General features: G+C 41.6%; 1 protein-coding gene across 3 annotated transcripts in view; it reads right to left on the bottom strand.

Annotated features, from left to right (window-relative positions):
- Window positions 1-3,220: 3,220 nt before the first annotated feature.
- The window catches only part of phkb (phosphorylase kinase, beta), a 274,002-nt gene continuing 249,643 nt past the window's right edge, over window positions 3,221-27,579 (bottom strand). For all 3 annotated transcript variants that reach the window (XM_080186956.1, XM_080186954.1, XM_080186955.1), the window contains 5 exons: window positions 16,394-16,528; window positions 13,309-13,438; window positions 12,166-12,273; window positions 7,227-7,367; window positions 3,221-3,710 (listed from right to left, as the gene is read on the bottom strand). In XM_080186956.1, coding sequence (XP_080043082.1) covers window positions 3,576-3,710; window positions 7,227-7,367; window positions 12,166-12,273; window positions 13,309-13,438; window positions 16,394-16,528 — 649 coding nt within the window. In that variant the 3' untranslated portion in view covers window positions 3,221-3,575. The remainder of the gene's footprint in view (window positions 3,711-7,226; window positions 7,368-12,165; window positions 12,274-13,308; window positions 13,439-16,393; window positions 16,529-27,579) is intronic.

Below are 27,579 nucleotides of genomic sequence, written 5' to 3'. Positions count from 1 at the left end.
TTTCCAAAAAGGTAGACAGAACATAACCTGGGAAATAAAGTCCAGGTTATGTCACATCAGTGATAGGTAAGAAACTGGTATCCATATTAAATGTTCTGACAGAAAAGCATCTAAAATGAGGAATGCACAAATAATAGATTTTGAGAGGCTGAAACAAGTTTAACTAATCTGGTATAGAGATCTTGAAGTAAGAGAAAGACAATACAAGGATACTGCAGTAGATTTCAGATGCTTGAATTTTCAAAAGGCTTTTGATAAGATTTCACATTGCAAGTTCATGACAAAGGTTAGGACAGGTTTAGTCAGGATGGCACACTGGCTAAAATTAGAAAGCAACAAATAAAGGTTAGCTATTCATACTGGAGAGAGTTAAAAAACAGTGTCCCACAATGATCAGTGCTGGAACCACCATTGTTCATTCTTCACATTAATGATCTGGACATTGGAGCAGGTAACTCAATATTAGAATTTGTAGTTAACACCAAACAAAAGGATATAGCCAACTTGGGAAGAATGAAACATAATACAAAAAGACATCAGAAAACTTGCAGACTGGAAAGGTAAGTGGCAGGTGGACACTACCACAAATGTGAGAAAATGCACTTGGACAGGTGGTATGGAATCAAACCTTACACCTTAGATAATAAGGAACTGAATGGGATCTTGGGCTACAGGGGAATAAATAGTTAAAAATAGCACTGCAAGTTAGCAACACAGGTGCTAAGAAAGCATTAGAATTTGTTTCTAAGGATACAGAATTCAATTGTAGTGAAGTAATATTAAATCTGGTCTCCATTTGATAAAAATGGCGTGGAAGCAAATGGATAAAGTGCAAAACAAAGGATGGCACTAAAACTATAGAATCCTACAGTGCAAAAGGGGGCTATTCAGCCTGTCGAGTCTACACCGACCACAATCCCATGCAGGCCCGATCACCATGACCCCATGCATTTACCCTAGCTAGTTCCCTGATGCTAAGGGCAACTTAGCATGGCCAATCTACCTAACCCACATGTCTTCAGGCTGTGGGAGGAAACTGGAATACCTGGAGGAAACCCGTGCAGACACAAGGAGAACATGCAAATTCCACACAGACAGTGATCCAAATCAGGAATTGAACTCGGGTCCCTGGTGCTGTAAGACAGCTAACCACTGTGCCACTATGCCGCCCTACAGATTACAGCTATTGGGAAAGATTGAACAGGTTGCAGTTTGCCATTTAGAAAAAAGACAGAGGTGGCATAGCAAATGTCTTTGAAATTATGAACGGTTTTGACAGAATGTTCCAAAAGTAAAGAATGTTTCCAATTGTAAGAGAAGTCAAAACTAAGGCCCAAAAGACAAGATAATTATTAAGAAATCAAATGGAGAAAGGTATTTACTCTTAGTATTAAGATATAGAACTGTCTACCACAGGGAGACGCTTTCAAGGAAATTAAAGATGAAGAAATGGAACAGAAGACAGGTGTGGAGCATAAACACTACCACAGATTAGTTGGGCAAATGCCCTTTTGCTGTGCTGTATATTCTAGTAACTAAGTGACAGATGGGATTGCCAAATGAGCGCTCGGTACGTTCAAGTTCAAGGAAAAGAAAGGCAATTTAAAGGTAATCCCAGTGAGACATTCAGTTACTAGAACAATGGGTCATTCATTCAAGCTTAAAAGAGAACACAGTTAAATAATAACTCTTTGTTAGGAATTAAAAACTAGTTAAACAAATATGACTTTTTAAAAAAATCATTTATAAAGGGATTAATGAATTTAATACGAGTTTATTAAAGGGATTTTTCATGCACTTGGGAGTAAAAGACATCAACAGCTGCACGTTTACGTGGGTGGACAAATTTACACCACTGAGCCTTCATTACACAAACTCATATTGATAGAGTGAGTTTCCCAGACGAGCCTTGTTCTTTTCACAGGCCTGAGTTAGCAAACCATCCCAATGCAAGGCTGAGGCTGTTTACTGTGGCAGGAATATGTGCTGCTTATTGCAGAAGAAAGTCATCCAAAACAGGGTGCAGCCTTTAGGAAATAGGAGAGGACAGGTAGTGCCTAAGTCAGGAGATATCTTGCCTATGAAGAGGTACCACCCTGAAGCCAAAGAGTTCTATCTAATAGAAACTAAATGTATTGGAATCTAAACAATATTCCGCACACACGACTGTCAGTGTACAAAGATGCTTACAATTCTGTAGACAGTCAGAGTGCTGCCTTGGAGGGTTCTCTGATCTAGTTCTCTCCCACCATATGATGGAAGAATAAACGATTGTGCTGTACTCGAGACTCCTGAGATCATTTGTGCAGATATCAGAACAACATCACTGAGATCAAAATGTGGAAAAGACTACCCAGGGGCAGTGAAAATGGAGGTAATTTATGGGTAATAAATAGATTTTTGTAGTAAGACTATACAAGGAATAAGGTACAGTTGGAAGTCTAACATTTAGGTCTGGTCTGCTAAATCAAAATGTTCTTTACTGGTCTTGTACCATTCTATATTGCTGACAACATCAGGACATATTGGTGTGTAAGCTGTTTGGTTAATGACTTCCAGTAATTCATCATGGTTACCATGCTCTCCTGGAGTTTATACAATGTCATGAAAGTCAAAGAACAACAGCCCACTGTTTTTCAAAAACTAGTTGCAAGATTTTCCTTTCTTAATTTTATTTATCCACAGAAGTTACCATTGCTAGCCATTAGGAAGGGCAGCACATGAGATTGCACCCGCTAATGTTCAGGCTGTGCAGATAAGGTATGCACCGATGGGCCTGACGATCTTTTCCTGCCATTCTCTATTCAGTCCTGAGATGATGAACATAAACCATGCATTCTGAACTCTGACACTAAATTGGCTGGTAATACTTTGACAGCTGTTCAGAAACAGAAGACCTGTTGCCAAGCAGCTACGTGGCCAGGTCAGATCAGCAATGGCAGAGACCTGTGAACAAGCTGGCATCTGCTTGCTTGGCTACAATATATGCATGACCCAAGGAAACACAAACAAAATTTTCAAAATCAAACGAGTAAAAAAGAAACCATGAACCATTATTCTCCACTTTCCTCTCTGCAGTCTTTACATTTCTGTGAAGATAGCATTTATTAATTACCTCTACGGCTGGAGTTTAAATATGTTTGAAACTTCCATGCCTGGCTACTTCAAACAATTAATTAATACAGATGTGGCAGTTTTTTCCAAGTATAACTTTACTAAATTCAGTTTTAAAAGTGCAATTTTATTTAAATAATTCATAACATTGGCAAACAAACAAATTCCAAACATTTATTAGATTTAAACTTTATATCTCACTAAACAGTGTTAATGAAGTGTAAATTAATGATGTTTGTTAAACAAAACCTTTTTCATACAAGCATTCATCACTCCTGTTTAAATTACCTACTTTGCATGTTTCTAGATAGCAAGTTAAGTGAATTTAATACTAAGAGTTTATCAATCATTTACTACAATTGCACATAAACAGCCAACACCCAGCAAATTGAAGTTCTGGTGAGTTGGATCGAATGCATTAGCACGCATTATAAATCATGCACCCTTCAAGCTCATCGTTTTTAGCAAATCACACAGTGGTCATCAGGACCAGATTTAACTTCACCCTCCAGTAATGTGTTCATCACAGCCTTCATCAAGTAGCTGGCTGTCCCTCTCATACCAGTTGGAGGTGTGGAGTAGAAGTCAGTCATGTCCTGCAAATAGATGCAGTGTAAATGAATTTCCAATCCTGTTTGCTTCTATTTATATAGCAGATTTGGATATTCTAGGATGGATGGGTTAGATTGTATGTTGAGCATTAACATTAACACAGACACCAATTGTCATAGTGGTAGGCGGATGCAAATCAATTCTATTCAGCTCAAAGTGAGGTTAATACCGCAAAATTAATACTTACACAATTAAAATTTTGATGTGCTTTCACAGTACCTGAAAATTTTGACAACTACTGATAATAAATGGATCTGGGAACCAAAGTGGCAATTTCAGGATGGATTTGCTGCATGGCAAGATAGTCAGAGCCAAATGATTAGCAGGATGCCTGAAGCCTTGCTTCAAGGATGCCTGCAAGCATGATATCAAGACAGTAAATATTGATTCTTCCAGTTGAGTGACACTAACTAACAACAAAGGGAAATTCTTCAGCCACAGGGTGGTGAACCCATGGAGGATGATGAACCTATGAAGGATGGTGAATCTATGGAATTCATTGCCATAGAAAGCTGTGAAGGTCAGGTCATTAAGTGTATTTAAGACAGAGATAGATTGCTTCTTGATTAGTAAGGGGATCAAAGGTTACAAGGAAAAGGTGGCAGTTGGGGTTGAGAAACACATCACCTATGATTGAATGGCAGAGCAGACTCAATGGGCCAAATGGCCTAGTTCTGCTCCTACACCTTATGAAATGGCAACATTACCTGTGGGCAGGCATGTGACATCATGATGATCATTGGCTACAGTGGCCTGGCACCTGGTGCCATCATGAAAAAAAGTCATCCAAAATAACATCTGATAACGACTTCATATATGACCTTTGTGGCAGAACCTGCCAATCACAAATTGGGCTCTTCAGCGAGCAGCAAAATTCACTACGTGAAGATTCCCCATTGACAAGAGGCACCATTTGCTACATGTCCATCGTTGTGCACTGATGGAAGAATGCCAATAATGACGTGCCATTGGTGTGATATTATTGCAGCGTGCTAATCAGAGTCACAAGAAACGTGCACAACTTAATTTAACTTAATAGTTGGTTCTGAGTTGGCATGGACTGTTTTCTTCCCATTTTGCCATTCATGTTTTTCTGTGCTATTGCATGTTAAATGTGTATCCTGTTTCATTTTAAGTGGAAAAACAATTTGCTGTTTATTTATTATAACAACATATCAGCCAACATTTTAACAGTAAGCTATTTAAGGTATGTTAAATAACTTTGTTTTTTTTTACCAGGGTCAATGAAACATATTGCAATTTTGTGTTATAGTGATAGAGTTTCCATGTTAAACATAAGGAGCAATTTTGTTTTTTTTAAGGCTATTTCTTCCTCCCTGGGTTTCTGCTCAAATTAATTTGCAAAAGCAAAATCTGCCATGAGCGAACACAATGAAGCAGCATTTTAAAACTTTTTTTAAAATTGCATTGAAAATATTAATGAAGTTTTATTAATATTTTGTGGTTGAAAATGGGTTTACCGCAAAAAGCATTTCAAATCAGCCTCAATATATTATCTATGAACAATTAATTTCAAAGCAATGAAAATTACCTTTTAAAAATATACAAAACCACATACTAGTCTGATTGGTGTCAAAGTCAGTTCCATGCCAATTTTTGAAGAAAATACATTAAAAACTTTTTAAAACATACCTATCTGTCCTGGCATCCAAAAGATTCAACTTAATTTTTAGAACCATTTTGAAGGCCTGCAAATGAGTACAATTAGCAGAAACTCCCACAGGTGATGAATTCACCAAGGGGAATGGCCTCTTTTGTACTTGCATTATATGCTCATGAACTTACGAAGATGGAAATATTACATTTAATAAGCAGAATGTACATGGATAATTTACCTTGACATAAAACTGATTTCAGGGAGGTCAGGTGACTTTTTGTGTTTTCTGTCCAGATATAGGGACTGACTTAGGTCTCTGCATTTAAAATGCAAACAACTTTCTCAATGCTCACGACTGCCCCTCTTCATTTCAATTAAAGAGGCTCAGAGTAACAACAGCAGGTAGACCTTCTGGCCTCAAAGATAGGAAAACAAATAAAGACATTTGGATGCCATTCAGAACTGGAATATTGATGCAGGTATCAAACATTTCTCATTGTGTGACAATTTCTTAGCCCATCAAACCATTTGTACAGTCAATGGGAAATCAAGACTGTGATCATATGACATAAACTACCTTATGGTAAGAAACATCGTATTAATTCATACGAATAGCCCGAGACAGTCAGTCTGGGATACAGAGGCCACAAAGGGAAGAGTATTCTCAGAAAGGAAGAAACCTGTCCAGAAAATCACCAGAGGCAGAGAAGTGGGGATTGTTGTTTATTTGTAGATTTTATCTTAACTACAGTGGTTCGAACATAACTTTGACTGGAAATGTCAAAAACCTGCTGCTGCATGGAATAAGGCACTCAGTTCATTGCCAGAAACCTCCAATCCCCATTATCGACAGTGGACCAACAAAGAATTCTTAGGCCTGCAAAACTTCCAGTCAGTATTTCAAGAATTTATAATAAATATGACTTTTCGAACTTCGTAAAGGTCTATGTGCATGGTCACATCTTTTGTAATCGTTGGCTGGAATTCCCTGGCCATTCACGCCTGCTGCTGCTGCCAGAAAGGGTGGAGAATTTGATGTTCAGTCCACTCTCTATTCACTGCAGTGGGACCAGAGAATTCCACTGGCGTGAATGGCAGGAGAATCCTGCCCATTGTTCCTTGTGCATGTGTGTGTATTGCTGCAATTACATTTTGTCTGTTGAGAAAATCAACACTTATAAAATTATAGAATCTACAGTGCAAAAGGAAGCCATTCGACCCATTAAGTCTACACTGACCACAATCCCACCCAGGCCCTATTCCTGTAACCCCTCATATTTACCCTTCTAATCCTCCTGACACTAGGGTTAATTTAGCATGGCCAATCAGCCTAACCTGCACACCTTTGGACTGTGGGAGTTAACTGGAGCACCTGGAGAAAACTCACGCGGACACAGGGAGAATGTGCAAACTCCACACAGACAGTGATCCAAGGCCAGAATTAAACCAGATCCCTGGCACTGCGAGGCAGCAGTGTCTACCACTATGTCACTGTGCCACCTCACTTAATCTTCCTTTCAATTTAAATTTACTAGAAAGCCAGTTCTGTGGTTGTTCTTGAAAATCACAGCACCGTCGGGTGTTAAAGCCCTTGTTCTTTAAAGCATATATTACTTAAGAGGTGAAAAAATGGTGAACCATCCTATCATCTCTCCCCCATCTGTAATACCTTGTGATCAGGATCAGTATTTAGTATAAATTTTAAAACTGGGTCAGAGAATCATGGAAAATTTACAGTCTTAAAACAAACAGATTGTGCTTAAAATTCTATAATCTTTTCTGTCACTTATGCTGATGTGGAGTTAATTACATCAAAAGAAACAGGAATTAAGTTGAAATTCCAGGCCATAATGTTAATAAATAAGAAGTGCATTTTACTCACCTTAATCTCAATGTTCTCTAATCTACTTTTATCTTTCTTAAATTCATCAAAAGCTTCTTTCACTAGTTTGTCCAAATTCACTTCAGTTTGAAATTCCAGCTCTGGGTTGCGTTCCAACACAACAGAAACAACCATAAGCAACTGCAACAAAAAAATACAAAATGCGGTTTGCAATGCATCAGGATAAATTGCTCATGAAGAATTCACATATCTAAGCTATTTCCCCAAGGATTTAGTCCATGTGACTCATGAACAAACTTTTATTTTTTGGGGAGGTGGGGGGAGTGTGCAAAGAGCTACAGCTGCGTATTTAAATTGGCAGGAAACAGCATTTGCAAGTTTCACAACCTGATTATGTTCTGCTCCAAGTTGATCCTTACTCGAGTCTCCCACACAAGATTCTTGGGCCACTTCTGACGGAAGAGTAGCTGTGGTGATTCATCAGTGCCTTCCTTACTGTTTCATCTTCAGATTTCTAGATGAATGCCATCAAGATTAAAAATCTCCATCTAACCTTTACATAGTGTGGGTGGGTGGGTGGCATGTGGGGCGGGAAAAGATTCTTGTTGTTGCAGGATGTCAATCCAATATTCAGTGAAGGTTTGATCACTGTCTGAATCTAATCCTTCTGATTCAGAAATGGAAACATCAGCTGTAAGTCACAATTTATGTTGTTGCAAATAGCTAGTTAAAAATTCATATGTCTTTAGCACATAGCTTTTAGTTTAGGAATTAAAGTTTTAATGGTAGAAAATGGGAGGCGTTAGGTTGAGAAATAGTTAAAAGTTACCATAACATAAATGCAATACAAACAAGTTTGGAGTTTATTGCACTTAAAAGAAGTTGGGACATGTTGTAGTAAGAAATTGTCATCTAGAAAGATAAAATCATCAGCTGCAACTTTGCCAAAGAATGAGAGACATGGGGTGGAATCTTCTGCTCCCTCTGGTGAAATATTTGAAAATGGGAAGGGCATTTATTGGGTGGGACGTTAGTGTACCTGAACCCTTCCATCTTCACCCTCCCCTAGAATTAAATTCTGCGCTGGAAAGCCAATGGTCAACCTTCTGGCCGCCATCAATTGAGGTGATTCTTGCACAAGACTTGGATGTAGTTGCGATAACGGAGACTTGGTTAAAAAAAGGACAGGACAGGCAGCTAGATATTCCAGGATGTATGTGTTTTAGGTGAGACAGAGAGGAAGGTAAAAGAGGTGGGGGCGTTGGGGGATACTGGTTAGGGAACAAAGTACAGCTGTACAGAGGGAGAACACCTTGGAAGAATCATGTAATGAGACACTGTGGGTCGAACTCAGAAACAGGAAGGGGGCAGTCACGATATAATGGAGGTGTACCACAGGTCTTCCAACAGCCCACAGGAAGTTGAAGAACGGATATGTAAGTAAATTCTGGACAGGTGTAGAAATAATAGGGTTGTTGTAGTGGGAGGCTTGAATTTTCCTCATATTGATTAGAAATCCCTTAGGGCTAAAGGTCTGGATGGTGAGGAATTTGTTAAGTGTGTCCAGGAAGGCTTTTTGGAACAACATGTAGATAGTCTGACTAGAGAGGGGGCTATGCTGGACCTGCTACTAGGGAATGAGCCCGGCCAGGTCATCAAGGTCGCATGTGGTGAATAGTGACCACAACTCCATAAGCTTTCGGATACTGATGGAAAAGGATGAGTGTTGCCCGAAGATTAAGATACTAAATTGGGGGAAAGCTAACTACAACTAGATTAGGCAGGATTTGGAGGATGTTGTTTCGAAGAGGCTGTTTGAAGGTAAATCCACATTTGGCATGTGGAAATCTTTTAATGAGCAGTTGATTGGAGTGCAGGACAGGTATATGCCGATGAAAATGAAGGACAGGAAAGGCAGGATTCAGGAACCATAGATGACTAGAGAAATTGTGAGTCTAGTCCAAAAGGAAAAGGATGCATACATGAGATCCAGGTAACTAAAAACAGATAAAACACTTAAAGAATACAGGGAAAGTAGAAAAAAGCTCAGAATTAAGAAGGCAAAAAGAGGTCACAAAATGTCCTTTGCAGATAGGATTAAGGAGAATTGCAAGACATTTTATACATACATTAGGATCAAGAGGGTACCTAGAGAAAGAGTTGGTCCATTGAAGGACAAGGGAGGGAAATTATGTGTAGAACCAAAGGAAGTAGGCGAGATTCTTAATGAGCATTTTGCATCAGTATTCACAAGACAGAGGGACACATTGATTGATGGTATCTCAGAGGGGTATGTAAACCCTTTAGAACAAGTCATCATTACAAGGGAGGAAGTGTTAGGTGAATTAAAAAACATTAAGGTAGACAAATCCCCAGGGCCAGATGGCATCTATTCCAGATTATTGAGGGTGACAAGAGATGAAATTGCTGGGCCTCTAACAGAAATCCTTGTTTCTTCATTGGCCATTGGTGAGGTGCCAGAGAATTTGAGGATAGCCAATGTTGTCCTGTTATTTAAGATGGGTAGCAAGGACAACCCGGGTAATTATAGGCCAGTGAGCTTTACATCAGTGATAGTGAAATTGTTGGAGAAGGTTCTTAGGAATAGGATCTACACACATTTGGAACCAAATGGTCTTGTTAGCGATAGACAGCATGGTTTTATACGAGGGAGGTCATGTCTCACTAATTTAATTGAGTTTTTTGAGGAGGTGACAAAAATGATTGATGAGAAAGGGCTGTGGATGTTGTCTACATGGATTTTAGTAAAGCATTTGATAAGGTCCCTCATGGCAGGCAGCTGCAAAAGGTTAAATCTCATGGGATCAGGGGTGAGCTAGCTGGATGGATTCGGAACTGGCTTGGCCATAGAAGACAAAGGGTGGCGGTGGGGAAGGGAGTTTTTCTGAATGAAGGTCTGTAACTAGTGGTGTTCCACAGGAATCAGTGCTGAGACCTCTGCTATTTGTAAGAAAATGTAGCTCTGATTAGCAAGTTTGCAGATGATATTAAGATTGGCGGAGTTGCTGATAGTAATGAAGATTGAGAATACAGCAGGATATAGATAGGCTGGAAAATTGGGTGGAGAAACAGCAGATGGAATTTAATCCGGACAAATGCAAGGTTGTTCATTTTGGCAGATCCAATTCTGGTGCGAAATATAAAATAAATGTCAGAATCATCAGGAACATGGACAGAGAGAGAGAGATCTGGGTGTACAGGTCCACAGATCCTTAAAAGTGGCAGCACAGGTGGATAAGGTGGTGAAGAAAGCTTATGGCATGCTTGCCTTCATCGAACAGGGCATTGAGTATGAAAGTTTTCAAATTATGTTACAGCTGTATAAAATAGCGACCTGATAGAAATTTATAAAATTATGAGAGGTAGAGATAAGGTGAACAATTGGAAGCTTTTTCCAAGAGCAGAAATGACAAATACAAAAAGGCACAATTTTAAGATAAGGGGGGGGGAAGATTCAGTGGAAATGTGCAGGTGAAGTTCTTTATATAGAGGGTGGTGGGGGCCTGGAATGCACAGTCAAGTGAGGTGGTTGAGGCAGTTACGTTAGCCACATTTAAGACTTATCTCGGTAGACAAATGACCAAATGGGAGAATGGAGGGATTTAAGCGGTTGGTCTAGATTGATAAACGTGATCGGTGCAGGCTTGGAGGGCCGAAGGGCCTGTTGCTGTGCTGTACTGTTCTTTGTTCTTCTTTGTTTTGATAAACAAAACAGAGACATAACTATTTCCAGTGGCAGAGAGCCCATAAACAGGGATACAGATCAAAGGTAATTGGAACCAGAAGCAACACAGTGAAACATGTTTTTTACATAGCAAGCTGATGTGATCTGGAATGAACTATCTGAAAGGCTAGTGAAAGCAGATTCACAGGTAACATTCAAAAGAGTACTGGATAAATATTTGAAGGGAAAACATTTAGAAGACTATGGGAAAAGCTCAGGCAAGTGTGATTACCCTTTATCAAAACATTGGAAAAGGTACGATGGGCTACCTTCTGTGCTGTATCGGTCTATGATTCTATAATATAGTCTGCCGTGTCACAATAGGTAGCATGACGACACTCTTGCAACACTTCTGCAATGAATCTTCAGAACAATGTCCTCAAAATATTAAAACTACTAACTGGATTAAAGGCACTCTAGTGTAAACATTAGAGGCAAGCCTGCCTCTGGTCAGCTAACTTAGAATCATACAATCATACAGTGCAAAAGAGGCCCTTTGGGCCATTGAGTCTGCACTGACCTGCTCTGTTTTAATTTTTCATGCAATGGTCCTTTATTCAGTATGAGGTGGGACTTCTGTCCATCTCTGGGAGGAAGTCCTGCCTTATAGACTGCTGGCCAATAGCAGCCCAACAGCTCTACACACTGGCAGTAACATCAGGAACATGGCCACTGCTGGCAGAAGGAGGAAGTGGCACTCATCAATGGACTCAGACATTCAGGTACATCAAAGATGTCACTGGGGCCAGGAAGATAGACAAGGAAGTGAGATAGGGTGGATATGGGGAGGGGCCACTGACTGCACCAGAGGGGCCTGACAAGGGGCACCCTCCCCCATTAACTGGCCAGCAGTCTACAGGGTTAAACCCGCCAGGGCTGCCCACTGAATGCTGACTTCATTTGCTCACCCATTAAACAAAGCAGCTGCAGAATGAGGCTCTTTACTACTTGCCCATTTAGTGACTTGAATTGGGTCAGAGGTGGTTAGTCTACCTGTGACTCTGCCACTGCTTGTAAAATTGGGGTGCTGTGGACAGCTGATGGCACATAATTTAAAGGGCCACCAGTCTGCTTTCCTGCTTGTAGTGATCCTTGAAATTTGGTTTTGTTTCTCCAGTTTTATTTCAAGAATTTATTTTGTATATTTACATAGCACATTCCCACTTGCCTCAGCGAACACTACATACAATTGTGTAAATTTGGGATGGGCTTAAAATAAGATTTGATTATTACCTCAACAATGATCTGCCGATATTCAGGCTGGACAATGTCCTGCAAGGTGTCTTCTACGAGGAGGGAAAAGTTCATCTCATACATGGTCATATCCGATAAAGTCGGTTGCTATAGAAACAAACACATTTATGTTAGAGCAGAACTTTTGCTGATGAAAAGCAACGTAAATTCCCATTCATTGATAAATCTACTCGAAAGATGATCAAGCATGCTTTCTTCACTTTACTAAAATTTGCATATTATCACACTATTAGCTGCCTAATATAAATACTGCAGTTACATACAATATTTCCATTTTTTATTCAAGTCATTCATTCAGCAGTATTTTCAGATCAAGTATAATGCGCTAACATTATTAAAACATTTACCCATGCAATACTTGGTAACAATAATATTTATACATTTCACAATATTCAAGTAATATGTGGACACAAGGTATGCTGTCAGAAACTGGTTAAAGTTTTAAAATTATTTCTGTTAGTTTTTAAACACTACGTTAAAAGAACAATTTCTAATTCCATCTGAGAACCTCTAAGCATTCAAGTGAAAAAACCGATTTATCAGTTATTGTAGTTATCAGTAATTAGTCATCAGAAGTTATTAGTTAGTGACCAGAGCAATATTCTTAATGATCTCTCAAAGATATTAATTTTACATAATCGTTAGCAGAATGAATTTAAATAACTTGGCAGAATGAAGTTAATTATCTGTGGGTTTTTAAAAAAACACAATGGGGCAGTTCTTTCTCTGAAGTTACACTGCTACCTCAGAGTACATCTACCAGCTCGGGAGGAATTCAGATAGGTAGTTATTCCGCTAGTTTCATTACTTCTGTGATTTTTTCATCAGAAGTGACAAGATATAGAACACATCTACCCAAAATGGGACAGATGTACTCTAATGAGATGTGATTATAGTATTAAGTTACACAATTTGTTTTGTGTCATTTGTGCCGTAACAATATTTGGTGATGGGATATAGACATATTCCTGGTGCTCGGGTTGCTATGAATGTGAGAACATCCTTTCAGAATTTAAAGGATATTTTTTGTAATTGATCACAGAATAATGTGTATGCAGAGGTTTGCCAAAGGTTTGATTATTAAATGAAAATTTGTAGGCCACTGTCATATTATGTAATTACTTGGGGCAGATGTTTTCCGGTCACCATGATGCCTTCAGGAGTCCTCTCCAGGATCTGCCATACTCTGTCGTAGAAACCCTTTGGAGTACGGTTCAAGGAACCATCAAGATGACGCCTATTTATCCATGACCTGAAGAAAAAAATAAATTGTACACTCATTCCACATTAAAATATTATAAATGAAATTTAAATTGTAGCCACGAATGGAATGCACAGCATAGTAAAGTGATACTTTTGACATGAGGCAAAGGAACTCAGTAAATTTGATCAACACCTTTACAAATAAAACAGTCCAATTAAAATTTTGAAACTTGCTGTCTAAATGTGATTTCTGCCTTTGAAACAATTTCAACTTTACCAAGATAGGTGTTCAGTGAGTTTTGAAATTATGCTAGCACATTGAAAAGGATGAGTCAATGTTGACCTTTCATCTCTTCAATCTGGTATTGAAAGAAGTCCAGCTAAAGGGGGTGAAGTTTCTTCTGTCTTCTGGTTATAAGGGCCCTTCTCAAAATGAATTTGGGCAGTCAATCCTACTGTACGCACAGACTAACTGGCAGTTTTACTCAGAGGTTTCAGGGTGGCTAGAAAAATAAAACAATAAGGGGTGTTCTTCTGAAGATAACGTGAAGATACATTGGCCAGTATTTGCAGGAGACAGGGTATGATGGCAAACCGTCAGTGTTCGCTGTCATTACACCTCTGAAACTTCAAGACATGGCACAAGTGCCAATACAGTCTGCCACTCAGTACTCCACTGCAGTCTGTGCTATGGTTCTCTCCAGAGCCAGCAATCAATGAAATCAGTGAAAATTTCAGCCTGTTGGAATTGCATGAAAAATAACTCAGAATTCCAGTTCCAAAGAAGTCATATTGGACTCAAAACGTTAACCCTGTTTCTCACTCCACAGAGACTGCCAGGCTGGCTGGGTTTTTCCAGCACTTTCTCTTTTATCCATGGAAAGCTACACCTTGTTCAATCATGTCTAACTGGGGTTTTAACAGTGATCCAAATAAGAACCATAATTAAATAATAGAACTGTCCCTGATTTTTTTTACATTTGTGGAATGCTTATAAATTTTGAAAACATTTTAAAAAAATCAGAATATTTCCATTTCTACCTTCACCACATATGAATGTCTCAATTGTTCTTTTTAAAAAAAGAAAAGCAATTTTATTTTAGTGCTGCTTTTCCCCATTCTTGGTTGGGAATCTGTGTCCTTTAACGTACATTGACTGCTTCAGTCTACACTGGCAATCCTCTGGGAAAAAGTGCTGCAATCAGTTGCAATACAACTGGAGGCCAATAGTATTAAATTTTTTGCCACAGACATTGCTAGATAACTCAGTGAGGCCTATTTTGAAGTCAGAAGCTAGTGCCCTTACTCTGCCATTGTTTGAACAGAGTAGAAGGAACTCTATTAATTCTGCTAAATGTGAACAGGGGATACTTAATTTTGACAGAAGCTCAAAAACAAGGTTTATCTCCTACCAGCATATGTTGAATATAAATAGTTTTAAAAAATTATAAAGAGGGAAAGATTAAGTTGATAGGAAAAGGCATAATGCAGTTTTAAGCAGATGACTTTTAGTAATACGTATAGCTAATTTTAGTTTATGTCAAGATATTTCACTCTGAAATGTAGACATTTTCTGGTAAAGTCAGTTAAGAAATCTTTTAGAGTAAGAAAAGCTGGACAGCAAGTACCCAAACAGGCATAAGAATGGTGAAAATGCAATCATTCTGGCATTGCAGTGACCGGATTAATGAAAATTGCTTTGATCAGCAGCAGGAATAAAATTGGTAGCAGCGCTCCTGTGGGTAATTTCGAAACTTATTTGATTCCCTTATCAGCACTGAAAAATTCTCATGTGAGCAAAACATTGAAATGAGTAGTGCAGGGTATGTCAGTCTGGCTGATTATTGTGAAGCAGTTTATTAGCAATACCATTTATATAGGAAACAAATTATGTACCTCAGAGACTTGTATGCATTGTTTATTTACGCAATGGATGAGCTGCTGAAATATGCACTAATTCATGGGGTTTACAATCTCAGCAGAGGCCTTTGTGGCTTAAGAATTTTTGGTTAAAGAAATCACTTGTCACTTGCCTCTTCCAGGTCAAATGAGGGTTTAGGTTGCAGAAGACAAATTGATTTGTCGAATTTCCTACATTTAATTTGGCCATCTGTACTGTCTAAAAACCTATTTCAATCTCACTTTACAGAGACCTAGATGCTTTTATTTTAAGCTGTTAAATGTAAAGGCTGAATATTTGTACTTTACTGCTGCTGTTATTTTTATAGCTCCTGAATTTATTTCCATAATGTTGGCATATAAATTTTCTGCAATTTGCTGTTTCTGAGTTAGGCATACGTAATTCAATGGTGCTACTAAAAGTGCCAGAAGTTTTCATATCAGTTTGTTTCAGTATTCGGATTATCAGTAAATGAATTAGAATCTCACATATTTAGTTTTCAACTTAATTGTTGACTTCCTACATTCAGGTCAGCTTAGATACCACAGCTCTAAAAAAAAGTGAGACTATAAGTTGAAAGAAATCTAAGAATGGGGCTAGGCGGGTCAAGTTCAAAATTTATCTAATGGGCATTTTTATCCAAATTATGGCCTTGAAGTAAAGACTCAATAATTATAACCACATTTTTCATAATTTTACCTCCTTACTAAGTTGAAACAATTCTACACAATAAAGAAAGAGAGAACTTCCATTTATGTAGTGTTTTTCATGACTTTTAGACTCCCAAAGCACGCTATAGACAATTAAATAATTTTTTGAGGGTGACCATTGTTGTAATATAGGCAGTCATGGCACTGCATGTGCACACAAGATCCCAGAAACAGCAGTGAGATAAATGACCAGATAATTAGTTTTTATAATGTTGGTTGAGGGATAAATATTGCACAGGGCACAGTAAAAACATCTTGATCGTCTCTGAAATGTATCATGGGGCCTTTCACATCCACCTGTGATAGCAGGAGGGACCATTGTTTAATAGCTCATCTGAAAGTCAGTGCACCCCAACATATTCAACTGAAATATTACTTAATTGATTCAGACTACCTATCATGTTGGCCAGGCTGCAGGGTATCCAACAGAAGCTTTTTCACTTCACTTGGTGACATCTGGTACACATAGTCAGTGGGTAGATTCTCATGTCGAATCTTCAGTTCATGTTTCATAGCATGGATGATCCATCTGAAGAAGAAACACAGAAAACATTGAAAATGTGGACTCAATGGGAAATCCTATTGACAGCGACAGCGACAGGACCAGAAGACCCCGCCACCGATGAATAGCAGAGTGCCTCCCGCCACTGTGAAACATGCCGTGGGGGACATAGAACATTCCCCCCCTCTACTCTCCAGAACTCTCCTTTGACCAAGCACTTTAAATCTATGTTGCTCTGGTTAGTTATCTCTCTGCTAAGGGGAAATAGTTTTTCCAATCTATTCTATCAAGGCCACTCAAATTTTGTACATCTCAATTAAATATCTCCTTTCACTCATTCTGGCAACACCTTTGTAAATCTCCTCTGTATCCTGCTAGTGTGTGATCACAGCTTTCCTATGATGTAAAATATATTTTTGAAGATGTGAAGCTTTGAAATGTTGAATTTCAAAGAGGCTTTGAAGTACTCATACAAGGAACACAGAAAACTGTCATGCAGATACAGCAAGCTATTAGGAAGGCAAACTGCATGCTGGTCTTTATTACAAGGGGTTTGTATAAGGCGGACTTGTTATAATAGTTTAGGGCTTTGATGGGAACACACACGGATACAATGCACAGTTTTGGTCTCCATATTCAAAGAAGGACATACAAGTTGAGTATCGTTATCCGTAAATAGGAAAACATCCAAAACACACACTTTTTTGAACCTCATCAACCTTTAGCGTGCGAAGTCTGTGACCTGAGCCAACAGAAACCTCACTGACTGCATCCTGTCTTTATTATTCAATGGTACATCCCACTTTTCTGGCCATTTTGTTTACTTATTCAAGCTAGCTAAGACTTTAGTCCTTGTAATGTAAATAGACCTAGGACTATACGAGGTATCTGACAACTGAAATCCAAAACGCAATCGATCCTAAGGGTTTTGGATAAAGGGTATTGTACTTGCCATGCATGCTATACAGCCTAGGTTTGCAAAGATTAGTTCCTAGAATCAGAGGGTTGTCCTATTAGAGGCTGAGCAAATTGGACTTTGAAGTTTAGAAGAGTAAGAGATGATCTCATTAAAACATGCAAGATTCTGAAGGGACTTGATAGGGTAGATATTGGTGTTGTGATTTTTCCTAGCTAAGGGATTTAAAAGAACGTAAGAACATAAGAAATAGGAGCAGGAGTAGGCCATCTAGCCCTTCGAGCCTGCCCCGCCATTCAATAAGATCATGGCTGATCTGTCGTGGCTCAGTTCCACATTCCCGCGCTCTCCCCATAACCCTTAATCCCCTCTCTTATCAAAAACCCATCAACCCGCGTCTTAAAAATATTTAGCGAGGTAGCCTCCACCACTTCAACGGGCAGAGAATTCCAGAGATTCACCACCCTTTGAGTGAAGAAGTTCCTCCTCAACTCCGTTCTAAACCGCCCCCCCTTTATCTTGAGGCTGTGCCCCCTAGTCCTACTGTCCTTTCTGAGCGAGAAGAGTTTCTCCACCTCTACCCTATCCATCCCATTCATCATCTTATACATCTCAATGAGATCTCCCCTCATTCTTCTAAACTCTAACAAGTACAAGCCTAGTTTATTCAGCCTCTCCTCATAGCTCAACCCCCTCAACTCCGGCATCAGCCTAGTAAACCTCCCCTGCACTCCCTCCAAGGCCAAAATATCCTTGCGTAAGTACGGCGCCCAAAACTGCACACAGTACTCCAGCTGCGGCCTCACCAATGCCCTATACAGCCGCAGCAAGACCTCCCTACTTTTATATTCAATCCCCCTCGCTATGAAGGCCAGCATCCCATTTGCCTTCCTGACCATCTGCTGCACCTGCAAACTGGGTTTTTGCGACTCATGCACAAGGACCCCGAGGTCCCTCTGCACCGTCGCCTGCTGCAGTTTTTCGCCACGTAAGTAATAATCCTTCCCACCATTATTCCTACCAAAGTGGACCACCTCACACTTGCCAACATTAAATTCCATTTCCATTTCCTGGCCCATTCGCCCAGCCTATCTAGATCCTTCTGCAGACTCTCCACACCCTCCGCACAATTTGCCGTTCCACCAATCTTGGTGTCATCAGCAAATTTCGACACCATACACTCGGTTCCCTCCTCCAGATCATCTATATAAATGGTAAATAGCTGAGGCCCCAGCACAGACCCCTGGGGCACTCCACTAGTCACCAACCGCCAATCCGAATAGCACCCATTGACTCCCACTCTCTGCCTCCTATTTGACAACGAATCCTCTATCCACGCTAACACCCTACCCCCAACTCCATGCCCCCTGACCTTCTGCAATAACCTCTTGTGAGGTACCTTGTCAAACGCCTTCTGAAAATCAAGAAAGACCACATCCACCGGCTCTCCTTTATCCACCGCCCTAGACACATCCTCATAGAACGCCAGTCAATTTGTCAGACACGACTTCCCTTTAACGAAACCGTACTGCATCTGCTCTATCAAGTAATTCCCCTCAAGATGCCTCGCTATTTCCTCCTTGATGACGGATTCTAACATTTTACCTACAACAGACGTTAAACTAACCGGCCTATAATTCCCCGCCTTTTGCCTGGCACCCTTCTTAAACAACGGCGTAACATTAGCCGCTTTCCAATCTTCCGGCACTTCCCCGGAATCCAGCGACGTCTGGAAAATAACCACCAAGGCATCCACTATCACCTCCGCCATTTCTTTCAGAACCCTCCATTGCATTCCATCCGGTCCTGGGGACTTGTCCACAATCAGCCCCTCCAGTCTGTCAAGCACCACCTCTCTAGTAACAGTAATGTCATTGAGACCCTCCAGTCCTACCACCTTTCCATCTCTAACACCTGGCAGATTATTCACGTCCTCCTCTGTGAAGACCGAAACAAAGAAGTTATTCAAGACCTCAGCCATATCCCCATCCCCTACCACTAAGTCCCCCTTCACATCCTCTAAGGGTCCAACGTTCACCCTAGCCAGCCTCTTCCTTTTTATATATTTATAAAAACTCTTGCTATCCTTTTTTATATTAAGCGCTAGCCCAGCTTCACAGTTAATCCTACCCTTCTTTATCAACTTCTTTGTCAATCTTTGTTGACATTTAAACCTCTCCCAATCCTCTTCTCGCCCACTACTCTTAGCTACTTTAAACGCCTCCGCTTTTAGTTTAACATCTTCCTTCACCTCCTTCGTTATCCACGGCTTATTACCTCTCCTCCTACGGTCCTTTTTGACCATCGGAATAAATTTCTGCTGAGCACCAAGAAAGATCTCCTTAAAGATCCTCCACTGCTCCTCGGCAGACCTACCTTCCAACGCGCTCCCCCAGTCCATATTCGCCAATTCTTCTCTCATCCTACCGTACTCCCCTCTGTTCAAACAAAGGACGCGTGTCCGGGAACCCACTTTCTCCTCCTCCATCTGCACCAGAAACTCCACCATACAATGATCACTCTCCCCAAGAGGATCCTTCACCACAAGGTCCCTAATTCTACCCGCCTCATTACATAACACCAGATCCAAGATAGCTCGCTCCCTCGTCGGCTCCAACACACACCGTTCAAGGAAACTATCCCGGCAGCATTCCAAGAACTCTTCCTCAAGCCCACCGCGTCCAACATGGGTCGGCCAATCAATATGCAGATTGAAATCCCCCATAATTATGGCTGTCCCATTCCTGCACGCCGCACTTATTTGCTCGTTAACAGCCTGCCCCACCTCCAGATCATTATTCGGGGGCCTCCAGACGACACCCACCAGCGTCTTCCTCCCTTTGCTGTTCCTAATCTCTACCCACAACGATTCCACTTTCTGCTCTTTGGCTCCAATATCATCCCTTGCTTCCACCCTGATGCTATCCTTAATCAGCAGAGCTACGCACCCCGCTTTTTCCTCCCGCCTATCCTTCCTAAACACTTGATACCCCTGGACATTCAGCTCCCAGTCCCTGTCACCTTGCAGCCACGTCTCTGTAATGGCCACCATTTGTGCTGATCTGCGCCACCAGCTCATCCACTTTATTCCGAATGCTTCATGCATTCAGATAAAGTGCCTTCATCCCAGCCTTCACCTGGACCTTATTTGCCAGAACGCCACCGACCATACTCACGCCCCCTACTCCCTTTATTATTGGGACATCCTCGGCCTCTTCCCTTACCTGTACCCTCTCCTCAACTTTAGACCCCGTAATGTCACCTACCCTCGCACCCTCCCCCCCCCAATTAGTTTAAAGCCCTGTCTACAGTCCTCTTTACACGATTCGCCAGGACTCTGGTCCCAGCATGGTTCAGACCAACCCCATCCCGCCCGAACAGGTCCCACCTACCCCAATACTGATGCCAATGCCCCATAAATTCAAACCCATTCCTCCCACACCAATCCCTGAGCTACCCATTCACTTCCTTAATCCTATCAACCCTACGCCCGTCTGCACTCGGTTCAGGCAGTAGCCCAGAGATAACCACCTTGTCGGTTCTACTTTTTAATTCCATTCCCAGCTTTTCATACTCCCTCCCCAGATCCTCACTTCGCATTTTGCCTACGTCGTTGGCACCCACATGTACCACAACGACCGGATTCTCACCCTCCCACTCCAGGTTCCTCTGCAGCCCAGATGCGACATCCCGGACCCGAGCACCAGGCAGACAACACACCCTTCTGTGCACTTTGTCATTGTGACAAAGGACAGTGTCATTACCCTTAACCCCACTATCCCCAATTACGACTACATTCCTTTTCACCTTCTCTTTGCCTATGTCCTACTGCATCACTGTGCCGTGTGCAGTTTGCTCACTGACCTCACCTCCCTCGTCCTCGTCCACACTGGAAGCAAGAACCTCAAACCTGTTAGGCAGATTGAGAGGCTGAGGCCTCCGCTCCCCACCCCCCTTCCTCATCTCCCCACCCCGCTTCCTCCTCTCCCCACCCCCCTTCCTCCTCTCAGCAGCCCCCTCTTGTTCCTGACCCTTAGAGTTAGCCAGTCTAGGGGGGGTGGATGTCACTTGCACCCCATTGACAATGGCACCCTCCCTCCCCCTGATGAGCCTCAGTGTCTGTAGCTCAGAGGCCAGCTCATCTACCTTGAGCTGGAGCTCCTCCAGCAACCTGCACTTACTGCAGACATGGTCACCGGGAAGAACCCTGGGGTCCACCAGTTCCCACATCATACAGAAACAACACATCACATGCCCCTCCATTATTCACTGTAGTACTATCGAAAATTTCCACACGAACTTACCTGGCCCTTTTTCTCCCCAGCCCTTTTGATCTTAAGCCCTAATAGCTCACTCTGCTTCCCTCTCACTCTGCTGCCCGCTCCGACGCTGCCCGCTGTCTATACCAGGCCTCCTTTTAAACCTGGCGCTGATTTAAAGCCTGATGCCCCACAACTCCCTTCTAACCACTCCCTCAGAATTCTTAAAGCGGTAAATACAAAAAGCCCGCAAAAGTGCTTTTAAATGATTTAAACAGTTCTACAAGGTAAGTTCTTACTACAAAGTGCTTTAAACTTATTTAAACAGGTTTTTAACAGGTAATTTCTTATCTGTCCCTCTGCTCCTTCACTCGTCTGCTCCAGCAAACAATGGAAGGCTTCCATTATAACAGGATAAAAGGTGATCACTTGGGATTGACATGATGTGGGATTAATTCACTGAGAGGGTTATGGATCTTTGGAATTGTCTCGCAGGACGATTGTGATAGCAGAACCCCACTGAAAATGTCCTACTAGTTATAAAAGCACCTGTTGACCTTTGTTTTCAGATATTGAACCAATTCTGGATCCAACTTGCCACACTGCCTTGTATTCTAAGGCCTTTTAACTTATTTGACTGGTCTACCTTGTCAAAAACCTTGTGAAAATCCATGTAACTACATTAAGTGCATGCCTCTCATCTAGCCTTTTATGAAGCACCTTTAATAAGGTGCCTCATAAAAGGTTGCTACAGAAGGTTAAGGTGCACGGAGTTGGGGGTAAGGTGTTAGCGTGGATAGAGGATTGGTTGTCTAATAGGAAGCAGAGTTGGTATCAATGGGTGCTATTCTGATTGGCAATTGGTGACTAGTGGAGTGCCGCAGGGATCGGTGCTGGGGCCTCAGCTATTTAACATTTATATAGATGACCTGGAGGAGGGGGCTGAGTGTAGGGTGACGAAATTTGCTGATGACACGAAGATGAGTGGTAAAGCAAATTGCGTGGAGGGTGTGGAAAGTCTGCAGAGGGATCTGGATAGGCTGAGTGAGTGGGCGAGGACCTGGCAGATGGAGTATAATGTTAGCAAGTGTGAGGTTATCCATTTTGGCAGAAATAATAGTAGGAGGGATTACTATTTAAAGGGCGAAAAGCTGCAGCATGCTATGGTGCGTGAGTCGCAAAAACCCAGTCTGCAGGTGCAGCAGGTGATCAAGAAAGCGAATGGAATGCTAGCCTTTATAGCGAGGGGGATAGAATACAAAAGCAGGGAGGTCTTGCTGCAACTGTACAGGGTACTGGTGAGGCTGCAGTTGGGGTACTGTGTGCAGTTTTGGTCGCCGCACTTAGGCAAGGATATTTTGGCCTTGGAGGGGGTTCACTAGGCTGATACCAGAGATGAGGGGGTTGGACTATGAAGAGAGACTAAATAGGCTGGGTCTCTACTCGTTGGAGTTTAGAAGGATGAGGGGGGATCTTATAGAGACGTATAAGATAATGAAAGGGATGGATAGGGTAGAGGTAGAGGTAGAGAGATTTTTCCTGCTTAGAAAGGATAGTAGAACTAGAGGGCACAGCCTCAAGATAAGGGGGGGTGCAGTTTAGATCGGAGTTGAGGAGGAACTTCTTCACTCAAAGGGTGGTGAATCTTTGGAATACTCTGCCCGTTGAAGTGGTGGAGGCTACCTCGCTAAATATATTTAAGTCACGGGTAGATAGGTTTTTGACAGACAAGGGAATTAAGGGTTATGGCGAGAAAGTGGGAAAGTGGAACTGATCCACTTCAGATCAGCCATGATCTTACTGAATGGCGGGGCAGGCTCGAAGGGCTCGATGGCCTACTCCTGCTCCTATTTCTTATGTTCTTATATCCTCAAAAGATTCAACCAAATTAGCCAATCTTCCCATGATAAATCCATGCTGACTGCCTGTGGCTAACTGCTAATTTGTGCCCTTCTAAATTACAATTAAATGTGAAAGCATATACTCACAACAGTGGAGATGAAATGACACGGCAAAGAATTGACAGAAAGTACCTTACCATCAAAATTATGCAGCTTTTTAAGAGTTCATGGAACACTAGCCTACAATATTGCCATACATCAATTCAATGTATTTTGACTGGCAGTTTCCATTAAGATCTGACTGCATTACACTATTTTGATATCAACATTAAAAGCTAAAGAGCATGTGGTAATTGACAACACGCTGAGAGGGTTGTGCAATCTAATGCACTGGAGTCAACATGGGCCCAGCTTCCTGACACATGTACTTTTTAGCCATCAACTGTACCTAAACACACAAGCTCTTCCATATTAAAACAACTGGCTGAATTTTAAAGACATAAGCATTTGCAATGAACACAGAGCTCTCTTAAGGTGGTAAAGTGTTCCAAGGAACTTCACATGAGCTTGGTCTGACAAAAAAAAAGACACCAAATGAACAGATATTAGAAATAAGAACATTCTATTTTCAAAAAATACAATTTTCTTTACTTGTGGTCCCAAATTCCTAGTTTGATTTATTACATTGATGCTTTATGACCAGAATTAGGTCTGACTGCGTGTTGCATTTAAAGAAGCTTCTAAAAGCAGAAAATGAAAGGGTTTTGTGTGATTCATAGAATCCCTACAGTACAGAAAGAGGCCTTTCGGCCCATCAAGTCTGCACCGACCACAATCCCATCCAGGCCCCACCCCGATATCCTGACACATTTACCCACTAACCCCTCTAACTTACACATCCCAGGACACTAAGGGCAATTTTTTTTAGCATGGCGAATCAACCTAATCCGCACATCTTTGGACTGTGGGAGGAAACCTGAGCACCCGGAGGAAACACACGCAGACACGAGGAGAATGTGCAAACTCCACACAGACAATGACCCAAGCCAGGAATCGAACCCAGGTCTCTGGAGCTGTGAAACAGCAGTGCTAACCACTGTGCTACCGTCCTGCCCTATTATTGACTAAAGATTGAAAATATCCAGCCAGCATGTACTTAAGGAAAGTAAGTGTATTATATCTAATTCTATGAAGTAAAGTTGGATAAATTGAAAGAGTAAACGTGCATTTATAAAGGACTGAGCTTTCTTTATACAATGTCCTCAATATGCCGTACAACCTATTTGTGCTCATAGACCATACCATATTTACCTACTTACCTTAGCTAAATTGATAAATATGGCATGGTCTGTGAGCACAAAGTCCCACATGCAGCAATGAGATAAGTTAACCTTTCTTTGGTGAGGTTAGCCAGGACCGAGTGAAACTCCCACGCCCTTCCTCAAATTGAGTACTCCATTTGATCCTTTTAAATCCACTTGAACAGGCAGATGGCACCTTGGTTTAATGTCCCATTCAAAAGACAGCATCTTCCACAGTGTAACTCTCCCTCAAAACTATACCGTCACGCTATATAGGTTATTTGCTCAGGTGCTGGAGTGTGGCTTGACGCACAACTCTGATTAAGTGGTGAAAGTACTACTGCTGAGCTAAGCTAACAGGTAATGCAAGGTTAGGGGAACAACCAGCATTATACAACAAGATCTAATAGCATAACCATAGAGGAGAGGAATCAGGCAAAGATAGAGGCATTTGAGTCTATTTTAGTGAAAGTATAAGAGAAAGTTCCTTGATCAACTGAAATTAATAACTGGAAAGGAAGACTTCCAATAAAACAGGAAACGGGACTTGATAGTCCCACAAGTGGTTAAGATAGTGCAACAAAATTTGGAATGTCAGGGGCAAGCAAGGAAGTTAAAATTAGGTTTTAAAAAATGGCAAACCTTCCATAAGAAAAACAGAAAATTAAGAAAAGCATACAAAATGTAGCTGGGAAACAAAGAAAAATATTAGAGATAAAGAAATGAAATTGTGTGGAGAATGAAGAAATGTTACAGAAATACTCTGGCTGCAATCTTACTGGCTCATCCCGCCAGTTGATTGGCACTGATTGCCGGCAAAATTAGCTTCCCAATTTCAATATTAATGACATGATTTACACGTCATTACTAAGTCCTGGACACTATTGTCCAAGCTCACTTGTACTTATCCCCTCACTGGTCAAGGTCCTCACTGACGCAAATCACAATAGTCTCCACCAATGGGGACCAAACATGATGGCCTCACTGGTGGGACCGGAGGCCATTGAAGCCCCTGGGTAATCAGGAGCAGGGGCAGGCAGTGCCCAAGGCACAGTGCCAGCTTGGCACTGCTCACCAGCCACCTGAAACTCTGCAGCATCGGCAACTGGGAGTGGGGGTGGTGAGGTAGGGGAACTCTGCAGGGGTGGGGGGGGTGGGGTGGCGTGAGGTAGGGGAACTCTGGAGTTGTGACAGCCTGACACAGGGAATGATCGGCATGGCAGGTCCCAATGTCAAATGGGGGGCATTGACAAGGCATCTCTCAGTACACTGGGAGATCGGGGCACCTGTGCAATGGCACCCCTAGAACTCAGCAGCCAGCTTCACTGGTGAGAATTGCATCTAGGCTTTTTTTTTTCACTAAGTGCCATATGATTGTAATTGGAGCTCACTCAAAAAATCGGCGCGATTGTCTCCTGTTTTCGTGCTCGTTCGGCGCTTACAATTTGTTTCATAAAATTTTGCTCTTTATCTCAGACTTATTAGAAGATTGTGTTAGTCATTACAGCTAATTTCTGATTTCTTCATTACTGCACCTGAGGAATTCTTCAATGTTGGGGTGGGGGCAAGTAAGAGTGGGCAGGGTCAGAATCTACTTGTGGTCTAATACTCCCACAGGCAATGAGCTCAAGCCCACTTAGGCTGAATGCAAAACAACAGCTCCAAAAAGTTGTTCTCTGTTGCAGTAATTGATGTTTGAATTGTCAGGTTCAAAACCCCCCACTTCTGCCAATATCTGCTGACCCTAAGCCTTACATTTCTTATTCTAACTTACCAATCATGACATTCAGTATACATGGTTGTTCTCTCAACACTCATCTGCAAAAAAAAATGCATGACTCTTGCACTGCTTTTCTGGCTTGTTCAAGGGACACTTGCAGGTACCGATCAGCGTGGAGAGCAACTTAGGAACGTTCAGATTTACTTTCAGCTGTGGACTGGGTCAGGGCTGCAAAAAGATTATTGTTTTCTTTTCACAAGCAGTTGGTCCTCCTTCTCAAAGCAAAACTAACTATAAAACATAGTTTTTCAGGCATGGGTCTGAATTTTTGAAATGGTGGAGGCTTGTCCCCTGCGTTCCTGAGTGTTAGCAGGGAATACAACCCTGCTGATTCTGACAAGCCTACTGCCATTTCATGCTTTCATTGGGGCAGAAGTCCCACCTTGGAGAGCTGTCAACCAAGCTGATTCTTTGCAACTCTCTGGCTCAGAAGAGGCACTGCAACAATATGCCTTGAACTAAGTGCAGGGAGGGGAGGAGGGAGGTCTGGAGGATCTCAAGGCCTTGAGGGGAGGGGGTCTCAAAGCCTTTAGTTAGAAGGAGGTTTCTGATGAAAGTATCCCCATTTTCCTCATTCAGATGTAGCTTTCGTCATTTTTCTGTTTTCCCGTAATCTGTCATTCGTCCACCAGCCTAAATATTGAGGCTGAATGCGAAAAGGCTCTTAAAATGGCAATTAATTGGGCCTTGACTGGGGCAAGGCAAGCTCCCCGACCCGAGGCCCTGTCCGCCCCACCATGAATTCATTGTATAGGAAGAAACAATCTTCTAAGGGAATGCAATCTTGTTCACCTTCCTTTGATGTTGGTTCTCATGTCTGATTTGCTGATATCTGATACCAGTACATATTCCTGATGAATCAAAGATCTTTCTGTTGATTTGATCTGATTTATTATTGTCGCATGTATTAGTATACAGTGAAAAGTATTGTTCCTTGCACACTATACAGGCAAAACATACCGTTCATTGAGAAGGAAATGA

Source organism: Carcharhinus amblyrhynchos, chromosome 4 (assembly GCF_965287045.1).
Source record: "Carcharhinus amblyrhynchos chromosome 4, sCarAmb.v2.hapA, whole genome shotgun sequence".
Lineage (NCBI taxonomy): Eukaryota > Metazoa > Chordata > Chondrichthyes > Carcharhiniformes > Carcharhinidae > Carcharhinus > Carcharhinus amblyrhynchos.
Note: the sequence above shows the minus strand (reverse complement) of the source record. Positions and strands in the feature narration are given on the sequence as shown.